The sequence below is a fragment of the Onychomys torridus genome, chromosome 2, assembly GCF_903995425.1.
Source record: "Onychomys torridus chromosome 2, mOncTor1.1, whole genome shotgun sequence".
NCBI classification, from domain to species: Eukaryota; Metazoa; Chordata; class Mammalia; order Rodentia; family Cricetidae; genus Onychomys; species Onychomys torridus.
This window is the reverse complement of record NC_050444.1, coordinates 113,043,760-113,062,411: the sequence shown is the minus strand read 5'-3', so window position 1 is coordinate 113,062,411 and position 18,652 is coordinate 113,043,760. Positions and strand designations below refer to the sequence as shown.

The window sequence follows — 18,652 nt, the reverse complement described above, 5'->3', positions numbered from 1 at the left end:
GTGACATAGTTCTTCCAGCAAGGCTACATCTCCTAAAGGTTCTATAACCTCCACAGAAAGTGCCAAGGACTTGCACCAAGTGTTCAGATACCTGAGCCTATGGAAAACATTTTTTATTCAAAATTTTATAACATACATCTTGTATTGCAATTTAAAATACAAGTTCACCTGACTATTTAAGTTTTAAAAACTTTGACTACTATTGAGGATCAGATTTGACTTCTGTAGCAGAGGCTCCAGAATATCACTAAACTTACATGACAGATATTGCACTCACTTTCATTTTGCAATATTCACAGGAGTCAAGATATAGGACCAATCAGAGAATTGATGGACCATGAATAGATAAAGCATGGCATGCATGAGCTAGAGAGGATATTCTGTCATGAAGAAAAGAAGTTTTGCTAACTACTCTAGCATAGATGAGCTTTCAGGACAAGATACTAAGTTAAGAAAACAACTCCAAATTTTAGAAACTGTCCTACCCAATGCAAATGACTTATCTAGAATAGTAAATTTTTTAGACACAAAAAGTTGAATGAGGAATGAGAACTTGAGTGTATTTATAAACATTAAGTTTCATTTTCAGATGAAAATTCCTTGACCATTCAAAATAATATGTTAATATTATACCAGAGATCTAGATCACAAGGCTTCAGAGGGAAGCAAGGTCTTGATTTGCAATTGAATTGTCAGCCACTCATGTGATACTTTGACCAATTATCTGGTGGCCTTCTGCTCTTCCCCTAAGAACTTGCCTGAGGTTATGCTCCAAAACCATAAAAACAAAGCATGGCTATCATGATAATTTTGATTATATACATATGCCCATTTAAGTATTTATGGACTGTCATACATGAATATACATTTATTTCTTTCACAGAAGAAACATTTAAACTGCACCCTTTAATGGGCTTATTATTCCAAATCCTTTTAACTTGTTGTGTATTAAACTGGGAGTGAAGATCAACAATTTAAGGTGGCTCCCATGAGAACAGCCTTTGTATCCACAGGAAAGAAAGAGGGGAAGGAAGCAGGGAGCCATCTTTTCAGACCTTGTCCCAGGATAAAGTTTCATGTTTATTTGCATTTTCCTGACCAAAACATAGTCACATGCTTACATTTACTACAAATGAATCTAGGTAATTAAGTTTTTAAATGTTACCTGGGCATCAGTGAAATCTCTATTAATATAGAAAATGGGTAAACTACATGGGGGAGAGCAAGCAGTTTCAATTACTTGTTTAGTTTGTTTCAGTCTATGTAATTATAGAAACATCCTTAAAATAAGGCCTGTTTATTCTTAGTAGTTAGATGAGGAACCTGAGCCTGGAATAATCAAAGTGGTATCAGCAGAAAATAATGTTCACCAACACCTTGCTCTGTGCCTTCTACTCTGAGACATCTCCTTAAGAAATCATAGCCAACAGACATTCAGTAGATTGAAAGATTGTGTCCTCCTTATAAACTCCTTTCTTGAAATATAATTACCAATGTGTGGTATTAGGAGGTGATAAGCCTTGGTTGGTAGTGCATTTAAAAAGAGATACAGGATAAGCCAGTGAGATAGTTCAGCTGGTAAAGGGATTTCCTGCAAACCTGACCACCTGAGTTCAATGCCAGCATCCAGAGGACACAAAAAGAGAATTGACTCCTACAAGCTGTCCTATGGACTTCACTCTTGGACTAATAGAAAAAATATAAGTTTTTAAATTTTTATTTTTAAAAGCAGGAACCAAAAAAGATCCCTTCCACTTATTATACTTGGTCACAGTAATGACTATGAGACAATATTAATCCTTATCAGGTAAGGAATCTCCTGATGCCTTGATTGTAGGTTTCCCAGACTGCCAAGCTCAGAAAACTAAATTTTTGTTTTTTATAGACCACTAGTTGAAGGGAACTTATTTGAGAAGCCAAATTTGATAGTACTATGTGATTAGCCATGATGATCATAGCTAATCAGTTCAGGATAGGTGGAAATCTATGTTATTTTGTAAGAATAAGGAAAATTACACAGGTGACAGTTTTTCCAAGTGGTCCTTTGAGGAACTGAGGAACATGGTGTTCATTTATATGAAGAAAATGGGATGAAATTAGGAGGATAACTACATGGAGACAAATTCTCTGTCTTCAGATAAGACACTAAACTTTTAAATTTCAGATCCCCTGTTTTCTGGCAGGAAAGGTACAGGCTGAGATTGACAGAGTGATTGGCCATGGGAGGCAGCCAGGCACAGCTGACCGTGAGTCCATGCCCTACACCAATGCTGTCATCCATGAGGTGCAGAGGATGGGCAACATCGCCCCCTTGAATGTTCCCAGGGAAGTTACATCAGATAGCACACTGGCTGGATTCCACCTGCCCAAGGTAACTTTGCACTCTCTGATTCCAGTGCTCCAACCCATCCTTGGCATCATCTAAGGAATCTAAACATAAAAAGTAACATGTGTTTCTGCCCCAAGAAATCAACTGAGAAAGAGATATTGTTCCCAGAAAAAGAAAAAAAAAAGAAAGAAAAAAATGCTTTCCTGCAATGTGTCTAAGTGATATTTATGGGTATAGAGGGGAGTAGAGAAAGGAAGATTCCTTGGTGGAATCTGCTTTGATTTCAGCAAATAAAGTTTAAGTTGGCTTTATTAGCTTAAGAACACCCTAGCATCTTCTAATGTTAATTTTAATGTGGGTTCCCAGGAGTTAGTAGTTCTTTGTCATATCTGTGACCTTATACAATTTCCAGCTCTGCTTACTCTCCATAGTTGAGATTTTTTTTTCTATCTCACAAAGAAAACCAGTCCAAAGTGAAACATTAATTATAAGGAATGGAGAGATAAAAGCAGGTGGTTGCCAAGCAAACATGTGCTGAGGATGCTTATGATGTGAAAATGACTTAATTCCCTTTTCATAATAATTGATCCTCACTTTATACATTAGAATATTGAGACTCTGGGAATTAAGTTCACCTAAGATCTCTCCACTACAATATACAGCCTCAGAAGAGTTGGGATCCAGAACTATTCTAGTTATTTGTACTGCCAAGGACTTGCTACATTAGACATCAAAAGTTCTCTCTTAAACATTTCCTCATGGATTCCTCTAACATTCCATCTGATCACAGACAAAATGCACAACCACCTTAGGATCTACTTGGGATTTTTGCAGAGAGCTTTTCTGACCACACCATACTCCCTCTGTTCAAGGCACAATCCTTTCCATTCTTCTGTTTACTATATGCTGAACAAAGACTAGACATTTCTTGGCAGTGAGAAAATAAATTTCTGAGGCTTCCGTTCAGCATGGCAGCAAGTGGATGGCTCAGCAAATCAGTCCTCATGATGATGACCAAGAAAAGAAAGACAGCCTGGAAAAGGTTAACTCTCCACCTGATTTATTCCACACAGTTCTTCAACATAGACTATGGTACCACATAGCCAGGGAAAGACTACTGCCTGTAGTTGGAGAGCTTCTCTCCAGGTGCCACTAAGCCCCCACGGTCCCATAACCCACATATAAAATGATCATACAGACACTTATATTATTTAAACTGCTTGGCCATTAGCTCAGGCCTACCACTGTCTAGCTCTTACTCTTATATTTATCCCATTTCTATTAATCTATACTTTGCCACATGGCTTGTGGCTTACCAGTGTCTTTACATGTTGCTACTCATGGTAGCAGCTGGCAGTGTCTCCTCCCAGCCTTCCTGTTCCCAGCCTTCTCCTCTTCCTTGACCCGCCTACCCTATCCTTCCTGCCTGGCTACTGGCCAATCAGCACTTTATTTATTTTAAACAATCAGAGCAACACATTTGACATACAGAACATCCCACAACAACTGCCATTAGTTAATGATCTCTAGAAATGTCCTCATAGCTATTATCAGTGGTGATCTTTTGTAATTGCCTTGACAATTATCAAATACAAGAGTCCAGAATCAGGATTAAATACCAGAGGTAGCCTCTGTGGATCTGTAATACTTTGTATTAGATACTCAGAACATGTTGTTCTCCAGGAAAGTCTTCAAAGCTGGGACAAGAACAGTCAACTCTAGAAACACAGATACAATCCATTCATTTAACCCCAGACCCCAAACACAGGCCTTCTCATCACAAGTCTTCAAAAAATGATTGACAAGGTCAACTCTAACAGAAGATCTAGACACTGATGATCTAACTTGATAATACCCAAGGGAAGCAATGGCTTTGACCTCACAGGGATCTAGTTCCAGAAGTAGCTGCATCTCTGCCTACTGTGTGACTCTAAGAAAATTGTTAGTCACTCGTAGCATTAATTTCTACATCTGTATAATTCAGTGGAAGCCAAGAACAAGTCGTGTGCAGTCCTCACAGGAAAAGAAGTCAAACAGGCAGAGCTTCCCATTCCACATAGCAGTTATACATTTTATTGCTTACACAGCTGAAGATTTTCTGTCCTTAAAACATCCTGAACAAAATAAGAATGTATATGCTAACTTATAAATAATGAGAATGCACAGGGGGAAACACTTCTGTTCTTTCAACAGGCAGATAGACTAGAGTAGGGAGCAGAGTATGGGAGGCAACAACAAAGGGTCTAAGGAAAAAGATGCCAGTGCTGACAATAAAAAGAGTGCTTGATTTCACTTAGACAAGATTTGGGGAGGATGATTGCTCATGACAAAGGAAACAGTGATCACACAGAATTGTAATGAATGTAGAACTGTCATATTTGAGAAAATAAATACCAGCCCATAGCAGAACAGGCAATGAGGCAAACTCATCCTAGAGAATTAGATAATACCTCCTAATACTAAGACTGATGGAGCATACTGCGGAGTAGTAATGACAATGAGGAGAGGTGAGAGTATGATGTGGTTAAGTTGCAATCAAGGCACAGCTGGCATTGTCAACTGCAGAGGAGGAGATAAGGATCAAAGAGAGCATTATGGTTGCAGTGGGAAGTAGTAACTGACATTACAAAATCAAAAGAGATTGATAGAATGGATCAAGTCACTGATGGGGAGGATGAGTCAGTGAGCCTTTAGGTGTACTCTGGGAAGTCCAGGCACCATGCCAGGGAGCCTGATGGACTGGGCTTCCTTACTCTGCTTCTTTGATGTGTTCCTAACCATGCTGAGGGACTGGATTCACAGGCCTCCACACTGAGAACTAAGAATAGAAAAGCAATGATGGAAGACTCATCATTTCTTTTGCAGACCTTCCATGGTCCTCACTGTAGGAAGGAACTGGGTTGATGATTGTTCACCCGATGTCCAATCATCTTCCCAGGGATGATCACATGTTGCCTCCCTTTCCACAGACCAGAATTTTGTAATAAATAGCAGACTAATGCATTATAATATCCTAAGGACACAAAATACATTATTGATCTTTACTTAAGGACTGGATTTTTCAAAGAGCTGAGGGTGTAAAGAGTAATGGGAGCTTAGGAACTGCCATCCTTTGTCTGGGTCTGTTCCATATATCAAGCCTTGACTCTTGGCTGTCTTCCTTAGGGAACCATGGTCCTGACCAATTTGACTGCTCTGCACAGGGACCCCAAAGAATGGAAAACTCCAGACACCTTCAATCCAGAGCACTTTTTGGAGAATGGACAGTTTAAGAAGAGAGAATCTTTTCTGCCATTCTCAATTGGTGAGTGGTAATGGGGTTGAAAGAGGTCAGAATTCTAATTCATCCCTCTCCTCATCTCTCACTAGGTACCTCCACTCTAATTTGAACATCTCCATATGGCCTCACTCAGTACATATCCAGGTTGCTGTTATTTGGAGCCCAGTGTTCCCTGCACCTGGCACTGTGTCCAACTACTCTTACCTCCCAAGCTCTCCTTGCCTCTGATGGAAATTGTGGTGCCATAAATGCTTCATGTCTCATCACATTTAAAATGTCCTCATATCCACACAGCTATAAAATGAAAACAGGATCACACAGAACCTCACTGCTGTTTGCTACTGAGGATCATATTGCTTTCTCTTAAATAGAGGGTTCATAAGCAGACAAATTACCCGACACCAGAAAGGTGACGTAATTGTTAGTAATTAAATAGGAAGAGGGTATTATTGTCTATTTAATGTGTAAGCAAACTTCAATTAAGAGGAGAGCTTTTTCTTATTCAAGACCTTTTGCCCAAAGACTTGGCAGAGCAGATCAGGCTTAAGTTTTCAGTCCTATTTTAGTTCTTTCTCTATTACATATGCATGGCAACTGACCACCCCATTTATAGGCCTTTCCACTTTTGGATTCCCTGAGTTCATGACCTATGTATTAGTTAGACTCTTGCTGTATAACTACTATCCTAAACTTTATTATTTCCAAAGAGTATATTATCCTCAGAGGTTTCCAGGTCTGATCAGTGCCTTACATAATCTTGGTTAACCTGCCATACACATTATCCTGGGTTTTCATATGGTATTGCTTAAGATCCCAAGAAACAGAGAAGAAGCACACAGGCCTGGTAAATCCAGGCTGGGACTGTTACCCCATGATTTCTGGTGACCTATAAAATCATTAAACCATTCCAGTTCAAGGGGAGGAAAGTCCTACAGACTTTGGAATAGTTGTGAAGTCCCAGAGAATATAACAAGAAATCAAGGCAAGAGAGCAGTTGGATGTATTGTTTTCAGCATTTATTTCTGGTGGAGGTGCATGAAAGTTACCTGGAGATACCCAATAAGGACAAGAAGAGGGAAACCTGAAAAACTCCCTGGGTTGACAAAGCAGCAGTCTGGATTTTCTACCACTGATCTATCTTTGGCATGTAGCTGCTTGACTACAGCATTTCTAGAACTTCCTAAAGACTACATCTCTGGAGCTGTTATATTAGGCAGTTTCTCCTCTCTTAGAAAAGATAACCAAGCTATACAATTGTTTTTTGTATGTTATCACAGAATATATAAAACAATTTTATAATTTCATATGTTCTCTTGATTTATATCCACCCATGTTAAGTCAACAAATTGACAGCTTGATATATGTTTATATAATTAATATTAATTATTATTACTATATTGAAACAAATATTATACAATAATAAATAAGAGAGTTTTTTAAAATTTGCAACTGGTGCCATAGAACACAATGGCATGGTTACTGAAATACCATTGGTGATAGCCCAGGTCGACCCTCATATTTCATGCAATAGGTCATTTTCCGCTTTTTTTTTTTTTTAAGGGAAAGATTCAAAGTAACCTTTAGACTAAGCTATGTTTGTTAGCTTTCCCTCACTGAAACAATATCTGAATGAACAACTTCTTAGGAGGAAGATATATTTGTTATCAATATGTGGCTGAAGAATGCAGCCATCTCATGGTGGGAAAGAAGCAAGGGAAAAATACTATGATATTGTAGATATCTCATCAGGACATGGTGCAAGTGACCTATGTTAGGCAGACACCTACTTAATTTTTCATCACTTCCTAATAGTGCCACATAGTCGGCAACAAAGCCTGTAGATAAAGTACTTGTCAACAATGAAAATAACTAGACTACTTACATTCAAGTTTCAAAGTCTGGGTGAATGTTCTCATATCATTCAAGTCTCCCAGATGAGTGTCAGTAGTCTCCAAGGAAAGACCAGACCAGATATGAGCTCTGACAGTGCATCCTTGAGATGTATTCTTTTTTTTTTTCCCGGTTTTTCGAGACAGGGTTTCTCTGTGTAGCTTTGCACCTTTCCTGGTACTCACTTGGTAGCACAGGCTGGCCGTGAACTCACAGAGATCTGTCTGGCTCTGCCTCCGGAGTGCTGGGATAAAGGTGCACATCACCACCACTGGCTGAAATGCATTCTTAACTGATACTATGAAAAACATGTACTCCCCAGGATGGATTATGGAGGACTATAGAAAAGTTTTATCTTAAGAATTTGCCCAGAATTCCGATCTTGCTCAGTCATTGATATTCCGTCTTTTTTGTTTTGTTTGTTTTTTTGTTTTTTGTTTTTCCAGACAGGGTTTCTCTGTGTAGCTTTGCACCTTTCCTGGAACTTTGGAGACCAGGCTGGCCTCGAACTCACAAAGATCTGCCTGCCTCTGCCTCCCGAGAGCTGGGATTAAAAGCATGCGCCACCAACACCTGGCTAAAATTCTCTGTCTTAGTCTGCTGTCTGTTACTGTGATAAAAACCATGACCAAATGCAACTTCAGGAGGAAATAATTTATTTAGCTTGTACTTCCTGATCACAGTCTAAAGAAAACTAAGAGAGGAACCTGGAGACAGAAAGTGAAGAGCAGGATGTGAAGGGGATAAGCTTATATGCTTATTTCTATGACTTAATCAGCCTGCTTTGTTATAACACCCATGACCATGTGCTTAAGGGTGGAACTTCTCACAGTAAACTAGGCCCTTAGTAGAAAGAAATAACTAAAGAGAGAGTGGAAAAAGGAAAAACATAAAAACAAATTTTTCTTCTCAAGCATGAACTCTGATACCAACATTGGTTAGGATTATCATTGTACATACTCTTCCTTTTTTTGTTTGTTTGTTTTGTTTGTTTGTTTGTTTTTGAGACAGGATTTCTCTGTGTAGCTTTGTGCCTTTCCTGGAACTTGCTTTGGAGACTAGGCTGGCCTTGAACTCACAGAGATCCACCTGCACCAGCCTCCCGAGTGCTGGGATTAAAGGCGTGCGCCAATACCACCCAGCTTGGACATACTCTTCCAACAGTATATATTAATATTACTAATTTTATTTACATAGTCACAGGTATATGATGACAAAATGGCCTCTGGTAAGTTGGAGAGGAAGAGAAGTGGGTAACTATTGATTTCCATTCTAAAAAACCTGAAAGACTGGAGATATGAAGGACCTGTGATGCAGTCTGTGCCTGAGTAACCAAAAGTCTCTGCAGAGCTGGAGAGAGCTGGAATGTGATTGTCATGAGCAAGCACAGTAACACAGTCACAGGGGTTCAGGAAATCTTAGGCTTGCCAAGTGGCAAGTGCCAGTCAACTGGATTCTATCAACCATGCTCAGGACAGATCTTTCTTCTCACTTCAATGACCCACATGACAATCATCTCCAAAATGACCTCACAGGCAGACCTTGATTTTCTAGGCATCTCTCAGTCAAGATGGTCACTGGCTTGGTTACTGTACTTTGTTGTGAAGACACTTCATGAGCAAGTTGACTCATAAAAGAAAGTATTTAATTAGGAACTTATAGTTTCAGAGGATTAGTCCATGATCCTTAATGGCAAGAAGCAGACAGATATGGCATTGGAGCAATACCTGACAATTTTACATCTTTATCCATAGGCAGAAAGACAGAAAGACAGAGACAGACAGATAGGAGAGAGAGAGAGAGAGAGAGAGAGAGAGAGAGAGAGAGAGAGAGAGAGAGAGAAAGCCTTGTGTGGTTTTTGAAATCTCAAAACCCCTTCCTGTGGCATACCTCAAACAAGGCCACACCTCCTAATTCTTCTCAAAAGAGTTTCACTGCCTTGTGAATAAGTATTCAAATTTATGACCTTAGGAGGACATTCCAATCTAACCATCACAGTAATCAAGATTATCCATAATATAGGACAAGCTTTTAATAATATGCTCCATGTTGAACAACTAATTCACACACTCCCAGCCTTGCACAGAGGGAGGGAAGAGACTGTTTCATATAATTACTGTCTTAGTTAGGGTTTCTATTTTTTTAATTATTATTATATTTGTGTTTTAATTTTACACATCAGCCATGGGTTCCCCTATCCTCCCCTCTCCCGCTCTCACCCCCACCTTCCCCCCAGCCCCTCCCCTCCACTCCCATGTCCTTCAGGACCAAGACACCTCTGGGGACTCATTTAAACCTGGTGGATTCAGTACAGGCAGGTCCCGTCCCCTCCTTCCAGGCTGAGCATGTGTCCATGTGTAAGCCCAAGGTTCCAAACAGGTTTCTAGCATTGTGAAGAGACACCATGATCAAACCAACTATTATAAAGTAAAACATTTAATTGGGGTAGATAATCTACATTTCAGATGTTTAGTCCATTGTTGCTATGGTGGGAAGCAAGGCATCATGCAAACAGACATGGTGATCAAGAAGGAGCTGAGGGTTCTTACATCTTGACCCACATGCAACAGGAAGTGGTCTATGTAGGTTTTCCTATGTCCTGCCCTCTCCTGAGGTCCCCCAGCCACTTACAAAATAATCACTCAGAGGCTTATATTAATTACAAATTGTATGGCCTATGGCATGTTTCCTGCTAGGTAACTCATTCATCTTAAATTAATCCATTCCTATTTATCTATATGTTGCCATGTGGCCATGGCATTACCAGTCTGATGGCATCTTGTTGCTCCTTTTGTATTAGACTCAGGTCTCTCTCAACTCTGCACTTCTCCCTGCATCTCTGCTTGGATTTCCTGCCTGGCTGTAAGCTTTCTGGCCATAGGCCAAAACGGCTTTATTTATTATCCAGTGGGAGCCACACATATTCACAGCATACAGAAAGACATCCCACAGTAGGTCTGAGATACTGGGCATAATTTGATAATATATGAAACCTCTAAGCACACCTCCACAGAGACACACTTCCTCCATCAAGGCCATACTACCTACTACAACAAAACCACACTGCTCAGTAGTACAATTCTCTATGAGTTTATGGAGGCCAATTACATTCAATCTACCACAGTTGCCATATTAGGAAGGCTGTGGTACGTGACCAGGAGTGGCTTAGTCACAGTATCAGAGAGGGTGGCAGACAAGTTAGGTCATTAACCCTGTATCCTAACTTTGCATATAATGATTTATAGATTCTTACAGGAGAATCTTGGGAACTTAATGAGCTGTTAGCCATGTTATTCATGACAGACAACAGGAGGTACATGAGTAGAATAGAAATCAAGGAAACAACATGGTGAAAAACACAGATGTTACATAACACAATGACATCATCATCATCATCATCATCATAACACATTTATGTTTACTATGCACCATTTCAGGTCTGCTTTCATTTATTTCCTCAACAAACTGTTAGGCAGGTAACAAGTGGAAAGAGGCATACATCAGAAAATTCTAGTGTTTAATGTCTTTGAAGTCCAATGCAGCTTTTTAACATTAGCCTACAGAGAATGAGGCATACTATCATTCCTGCTACCATGTCCTTGTTAGAAACACCAAGAAGACATTGGAAAATATGACCAAATTTTAATCTTAATTTTTTTCTGAATCCTGTTCTAGCCATTTTGTTATAGTCTTTATAAATTTATTTTTTCCTGATGTTTTTAAAACTTTGTTCAGTCAAAAATATATTATTCTTTAAAAAGCACTTGGTGGCAGAGGAGACATCACACTTTTTAAAGCACTTGCCTTGGAAGTATAAAATAATGTGATCCCCAGAAGTCACATAAAATTTTGGAAAATGGTGTCATGTGCTTATAATCCTAGTAGTTGAATGCAGTGTCTTTTGAGAATCAGTAGCTAGACCTACTTGACAAGTTGCAAGACAGTTAAGAATGTATTTATAATAGATGAGGGTTATAGCATTTGAAGATGAACACCCATGAACAGTCATGCTAGTGATGTTCTAGATCATCAAAATCACCCATCTCAATGCTGATATCCAATAGAGTGACTGAGGAGTTGTTAGGTACAGAAATGGATGTAGACACAAATACATGTGTCTATACACACACTTAGATAAATACAACTTATGCATGTGTGTATGGTGTGAGATGACCCAGAGCGATGGCTTCCAGAGTTGTGAGAATGTCTCTTGCCACCATCTTATTTTCTACATATCATTATTCAATGAATAAAACCAGGATAACTGGAAAGATGGCAATTTCTTGGATTGGCAAAATGAAAACACAAATCTGAGATATTTAGCTATGCCAAAGATCAGGAAATACCAGCTTTTATTTCTAATGGCCAAATAAGGAAGATGTTAGGCATAATCCCCTGAACACATAGTCCAGGATCAGCTTGGCATTTACAATAGGAAGTTGGAGGCATCTGTGCCTTGATGTCCCAAAGTCAGATGAAAAGTGACTCATCTGCTTTTGTCCTGCAGGAAAGAGAGCTTGCCTGGGAGAACAATTGGCCAGGTCTGAGCTGTTCATTTTCTTCACTGCTCTCATGCAAAAGTTTACCTTCAAGCCGCCAGTCAATGAGAAGCTGAGCCTGAAGTTCAGAAAGAGCCTCACCCTTTCCCCAGTCAGTCACCGCATCTGTGCTGTCCCCAGACTGTGATGCTGGAGAAGAAAAAAGAAAAGAGTACAGGAGAAATGGTGTATGGTGTGAAGCTTCTGGACCTTGCTCACATGAGAGGAGAACAATGTCAGAGAACGAAGGCAATTCAAGAAATATTGAAGAAATTGGACTAAAAAAATGAATCAAATTACTGGACCGTTGGTCCCAAATTTGGTGGTGGGTAAATCATTTATGAGCTCAATGGCATATCTTTATATCTAAAAGTTGCAAGGAGTATGATGATTCCTCCCTTAAAGAGAATGTACTGAAAATGAATTGCTGAATTAAAAATACTAAGTGCATCACTATTTGCATCTCAAGAGGTGTGCCTTCTGTTTGCCTCCTTCCTCTTTTCCTAGACATGCATTTGTTTCTGGCCCATTGAAATGTTGGTTTAAAGTGGTGAAAAGAGAGAATAAGGATTAGAGCTGAGTTTCTGGCTACATCTATAGGAAGAGGCTATGAAGAGTCTTGCAAATGACAGATATGTTCCTAACATGTATATCTATCTCCAAGAAGTCCTGGAAACAGCAGAGCAGGGATGTTTCCCCAGGCACAGGCAGGCAAAGCAAGTGGTGTCAAATCAGTTTCCTTTTGTAAGTGGTAGTTTGACCATGACCTTGAATCTCAGGCTTGGTAATTCCTGATCACACATAAGCAAACCTGGAATCAGGCTTGGAAGGCATATGGTAATTGAGGGGCTCCAGTAGACCCTATTATGGCATGACTCAGGCAGGACTTACCCTTCCTTCATTCCCTCTGCCTTGATAAACTGTTATATTAAACTCTTCAAGGTCTGTTATGTTATATGACTACTTTCTCCACCTGAGGCTGACCAACAAGGTCCAACTCTATTGAAGTCCAGTAATCAAAAGCCCCCTTTTGACCTCTCAAATTGTCATGCCCAAACAAAACAAAACAACTCATCTTAAAACTGGGTTTCCCACTTCCCGTTGATGAATTTCTATTTGTCTAAGGGATATGTCTGTCTCCTTTCTATCCACTTGTTGCTTTCCTCTTGTCCATGTTCCCCTTTCTCTTGTCATTGTCTCTTATTCCATGCCTGTAGATGAATTTCTAAACAGTCTTATTAAATAAAAAATACAGAAGTAATATAGGAGTAAAAGCCTTAGAGATCAGAGAAATAGTGAGAGCCACTTGCTAACCTTAACTCACCACTCCACCCTAGCTTCCTAAGAGAGCTACTTCCTGTCTACCCATATTTTTATTGCCTTGCTATTCTGCCCTCTCATTGCCTCTTAACCTAGCCATCTCACTTCCTTGTCCCTGCCTGTCTGTACAGACATCCAGGTCTCTATGGTTGGTACTGGGATTAAAGGCATGTGTTACTATGCTTGGCTGTTCCCTAGTGTGTCCTTGAACACACAGAGACCCTGCCTGCCATGTGATCAGATTAAGGATGTGTGCTACCACTGCCTGACTTCTGTGTTTACATAAAAATGGCTGGTCTTTTCCCCCTTGATCTCCAGGCATGCTTTATTTATTAACACATAAATAAAATATCACCACATTTCAGGACAAATAAAATATCACCACACATGCCTTTGTCCCTTAGAGGCAAATGAATCTCCTTTGTTCTAAGAAGTTGGTCTTGGAGTGCCTTGTACTGATTTCCAAGAACTTTCAGAAATGATTTTCTGTCTCCAAGTACCTGAGCAAGGCTGAATCCCCTGGAACAATTAGAAGTCATGTGCCTGTTGGTTTATGACACAAAAACCAAAGGATCAAATGACAGTCTGGAGGAAACCCTCTTAAGAGACATCCAAGCTGTGTATCAAGAAGCAGTTAGGTGCTTGTTTTCCCCCCAAGACAGGATTTCTCTGTGGAGCCTTGGCTATCTTGGAATGCCCTGTATAGACCAGGCTGGCTGTGACCTCAGAGATAGTCCTGCCTCTGCCTTCCAAGTTCTGGGATTAAATGAATGAGCCATCAACACAACCTGACTATGGAGCAGTTTTATTATATGCATACCAGAAGGGCCAGAGGACATTGGTCCATAAACACTGACCCCCCCCCCTCAACATCACAGGTGTTGCAGGATATTTGATCACACTGTGAAAACTGAGACTGTGTTATTCACTGAAATAACCTGTGTCAAGTTGTGGTGTAGCTCAACCTTAGCATATACCTTTAATACAAGAGTTTTTTAAATATTATAACTGGATTAAATAAAAACAACATTCCATAGGTCAAGAGGCAAAGCAAGCAACCTGTTGACAGGAAGTAACTAGAAAGGATAAGTTAGGAAGATCAATAGAGAGATTCACAAGAAGTAGTAGGGAGGGACATGAGTTTGGAGGTCTTTTTGGTTTGATATGGTTTAGGAGAAAGTACTTGGTCTGGGAAAATGGCAGAGGAGGAAGCAGCTGCGTGTTTTCTCTGCCTCTCTGAGCTAACAAGTTTTCACTCCAGCATCTGAATCCCAATTCTTTATTGATAAAATAGAACCACAGAGACTTAGTTAAAAAAAAAATATGGCACTCCAACAGGTGGCATGACCACACAGACAGAGAAATCATTAAATCATCAGATTTGTGAAGTTACTTGGGAAGTCCTCAAGGAGAGAGTTAAGTAATATTTTTTTTTTAAATCTTTCCCTCATTAAGGATGGGAAATATTATAATACAGGACATTAGGGCCCTATATAATGCTACTTTAGATGGCTTGAAAATAGAAGCAGCAAATGGAAAGATAAATGACTTTACTGAGTAATTGTAATATTGATTGCAATTACTAACAGTCTGGTAATTCATATTTTTTCCTTAATAGCCATAGTGGATTTTTTGTATGGAATATGAAAAGTGGATTGGTAAGACACACTCCTTAGAAAGACTTATAAATGAAAGTAAGAAAAAATCAGAAACAGAGAAATTTAGACAAGAACTTACCACACCACCTCATGATAGAACTGAAGAGAGGTCCAAGGTTGTTAGAAAGCCAATCATTGTTTACCCATTTACTATACAAGAACTACCAGCAAGGATAAGCACCCCCAGGGTTATGTAGAAGTGAAGTGGAATTCTATAAAAATATTAAATTTGATGAGTTTAAGGAATTGGTTGTTTCATATGGTATGCATTCACTCTGTGTGAAGCAGGTATTTAATTCATGAGTGACTCACAACAGAATTTACCCCCAAGACTAGAAAGATTTGGCAATAGTAATATTGGAAGCTGGTCCTCATTGTCTTTCAACAATGGCAGACATGGTTGAAAGACAAAGCTATGCTATGGATATCACTCTGTATAAATAAAATGCTGATTAGCTAGTAGCCAGACAGGAAGGATAGGGTAGGCGGGACAAGGAAGAGGAGAAGGCTGGGAATAGGAAGGCTGAGGGGAGACACTGCCAGCCACCGCCATGGCAAAAAAGATGTAAGGTAATGGTAAGCCACAAGTCACATGACAAAGTATAGATTTATAGAAATGGGTTAATTTAAGATAAAAGAAGTAAATAACAAAAAGCCTGCCATACAGTTTGTAAACAATATAAGTCTCTGTATGCTTTCTTGGTTGGGTCTGAGTGACTGTGGGACTGGCGGGTAAGAGAGATTTGTCCTGACTGGGCCAGGCAGGAAAACTCTAACTACAAAGCTAGGCCAGATGGTGGTGGCACACACATTTAATCCCAGCACTTGGGAGGCAGAGCCAGGCAGATCTCTGTGAGATCAAGGCCAGCCTTGTCTATAGAGTGAGACCCAGGACAGGCATCAAAACTACACAGAAAAACCCTGTCTCAGAAAAACCAAAAAAAAAAAAAAAAAAAAAAAAAAAAAAAAAAAAAAAAGAAAGAAAGAAAGAAAGAAAGAAAGAAAGATGAAGCTAGAGCCATAGAACAGCAAAATTGGGCTAGAGGTATTTATATTTCCCAAGAGCAGTTCCTAGGTGAAGGTAAATATGCCAAATTACAAAAGTAGCTTGAAGTTGATGATGATACCATGATGTTATGTAATTTAGCATCTTTAAATGCTTGGGACAAGGTTGATGAATCAGGAAAGAGGTCTGAGTCACTTAATAAAATTATATAAGGCCCAAAAGAAGGCTTCACTGATTTTTTTTATACAAAGATTGACTTCAGCTATTAATAGAATAGTACCAGATCCAGAAGTCAGACAAATATTAATTGAATCATTGGCTTTTTAAAATGCTAATTGAGAATTCAAATTAATAGGCAATTAAAGTCAACATCAGTACCAACAGATGAGTGGATCAGAAATATAATTGATATTGGATCTGTCATTTGTGATGCTACTCTGAAAGGAGAACTGATTTCTAAAAGTTATAAGAAAAATCAAAATGTCAGATGTTTTAATTGTGAGAAGCAAGGTTATTTGAAAAGGAATTTTATCAAGGCATTCCTATAAACAATGGTTTTTCTAGAGATAATGTGAGCAAAATGCCTCAGCCTTCTGTAGTGTGAAGAAGGTGTGGCAAAGGCTGTCATTGGCCTAATAAATTCAGATCAACAATGGACAGGCAAGGTAACCCTTTGCCATCAGGAAAAACCCTAGGGGGCCTCCTAAAGGTCCTAATATCAAATTTGATTAAATTATTCTACATCAGCATTAGAGAAACTCATTCACAGAGCAATTAAAAGATTTAATGCCTGTTTTTAAAAACCATGCTTCTCTGGATGATAGAAAAGCTTCAGTAGATAAAACAAAAAAAAAATTCAGAAGAGGCCAGAAAACAGGTATTTTGTCAATCACCTATAAATGATCAGACACCAAAGCTAAATACACAAATAAATTGCATTGAAATTGCCGATTTATTACACACAGGATCATATGAAAATGTAAAGTCACCAAAATCTTGGTATCCAGAATTAACCTCTTTAGGAGGTAAATATTCAGCTTTTAATGATTCGAATTTTATCAGGTCTTATTAAATAAGAAACACAGAGGCAATTAAAGAGTTAATAGCCCTGAGATTGAGCAGTAGCTAAGAGCTAAAACCACCTTGTTTTACCACTCACTGCTTTCCTTTCCCCTGAGAGAGACCTTCCTGTATCCTGTCTTATTGCCTTTCTGTTCTGCCTTCTCATTGGCTCTAAACCCAACCACATGACTTTCTCATCACTGCTTGTCTATACAGACCTCCAGTTCTCTATGAATTGTACTGGGATTGAAGGCATGTATCACCATGCTGGCTGTGTCCTTGAACACACAGAGACTTTGCCTGCCATGTGATTGGATTAAGGGCATGTGCTACCACTACCAGAATTTTGCTTAAAGGCTTGCTCTTAGTTCTGATCCCCAGGCAACTTTATTAACATATAAATAAAATCACATTTCAGCACAATTAAAATATCACTATATCTCCCCCTTCTATGCTAATAAAAAGAAAAAAGAAAAAAAGTTATAACTAATACAAGAAAAACTATAAACAATAATTATATACAATATGTACAAGCAATAAATACTTAAACGATGTCTAGTGTATTTGCACTTGGCAAACTCAGAGAAAATAATTCCATTATCTATCAACTGCATGTAGCTGCTGCAGCTACAGTCGAGTATAGCTCTGACAGAGTGCAGAGAGACTGGTAGCTTTGGCCGGGCCAGGGGCCTGTAAACTGTGGCTGAGCCAGGCTAGAGCTGGGTCATAATCATCAACTGTTTTTAATGAATTCTTGCCATGTAGGTGGCAAATGTAGATGTAATTCTAAACAGTCTTATTAAATAAGAGACAGAGCCAAATAAAGAGTTAAAAGCCCAGAGATCTAGCAGTAGCCAAGTGCTAAGACCACCTTATCTTATCACTCATTGCTTTCCTTCCCCCTGAGAGAGAGACCTTCTTCCTGTGTCCTGTCTTTTTATTGCTTTTCTATTCTGCCTTTTTTTTTTTTTTTTTTTTTTTTTTTTTTTTTTTGTGGAGCTGGGGATCGAACCCAGGGCTGTGCACTTGCTAGGCAAGTGCTCTACCACTGAGCTAAATCCCCAACCCCCTATTCTGCCTTCTTATTGATTCTAAACCCAAGCACATGACTTTCTCCTCACTGCCTGTCTATACAGACTCCAGATCTCTATGGTTGGTACTGGTATTAAAGGCGTGTGTCAGTCACCATGCTGGCTGTGTCCCTTAACACATAGAGACTTTGCCTGCCATGTGTTCAGATTAAGGGCATGTGTAGCATGAATCTTAAAAGTTCTTATTAATAAAAACAAACCTGAAGCCAGGTATTGGGGTGAATGCTGGAAGATCAGAGAAGCAGAATGGGCCACAATTTCCTCACCTTGCTAATTCCTCAGATGATCCTGTTTCCTCAGACTGGAAGCCTCTGTGTCCTCATCCAAATGAATTCAGCTGAACTGCTGCTAAAAGCCTAAATGCTTTACAAGCTCTAGTTCCTAGTCCTCATGCCTTAAATACCTATCTGCTTCCTGTCATCACTTCCTGGGATTAAAGGGTCTTGTTACCATGCCTGGCTGTTTCCAGTGTAGCTTT

At 39.3% G+C, this 18,652-nt stretch overlaps 1 protein-coding gene and 1 pseudogene across 1 annotated transcript in view; both read left to right on the top strand.

Annotated features, from left to right (window-relative positions):
• The window catches only part of LOC118578446 (cytochrome P450 2J3-like), a 44,399-nt gene extending 32,190 nt beyond the window's left edge, over positions 1-12,209 (top strand). The window contains exons 7-9 of the mRNA XM_036179393.1: positions 2,184-2,371; positions 5,495-5,633; positions 12,007-12,209. Of these exons, the coding sequence (XP_036035286.1) occupies positions 2,184-2,371; positions 5,495-5,633; positions 12,007-12,185 (506 nt within the window). The 3' untranslated portion in view covers positions 12,186-12,209. The remainder of the gene's footprint in view (positions 1-2,183; positions 2,372-5,494; positions 5,634-12,006) is intronic.
• A 5,425-nt stretch (positions 12,210-17,634) lies between these two features.
• The window catches only part of LOC118577929, a 49,585-nt pseudogene continuing 48,567 nt past the window's right edge, over positions 17,635-18,652 (top strand).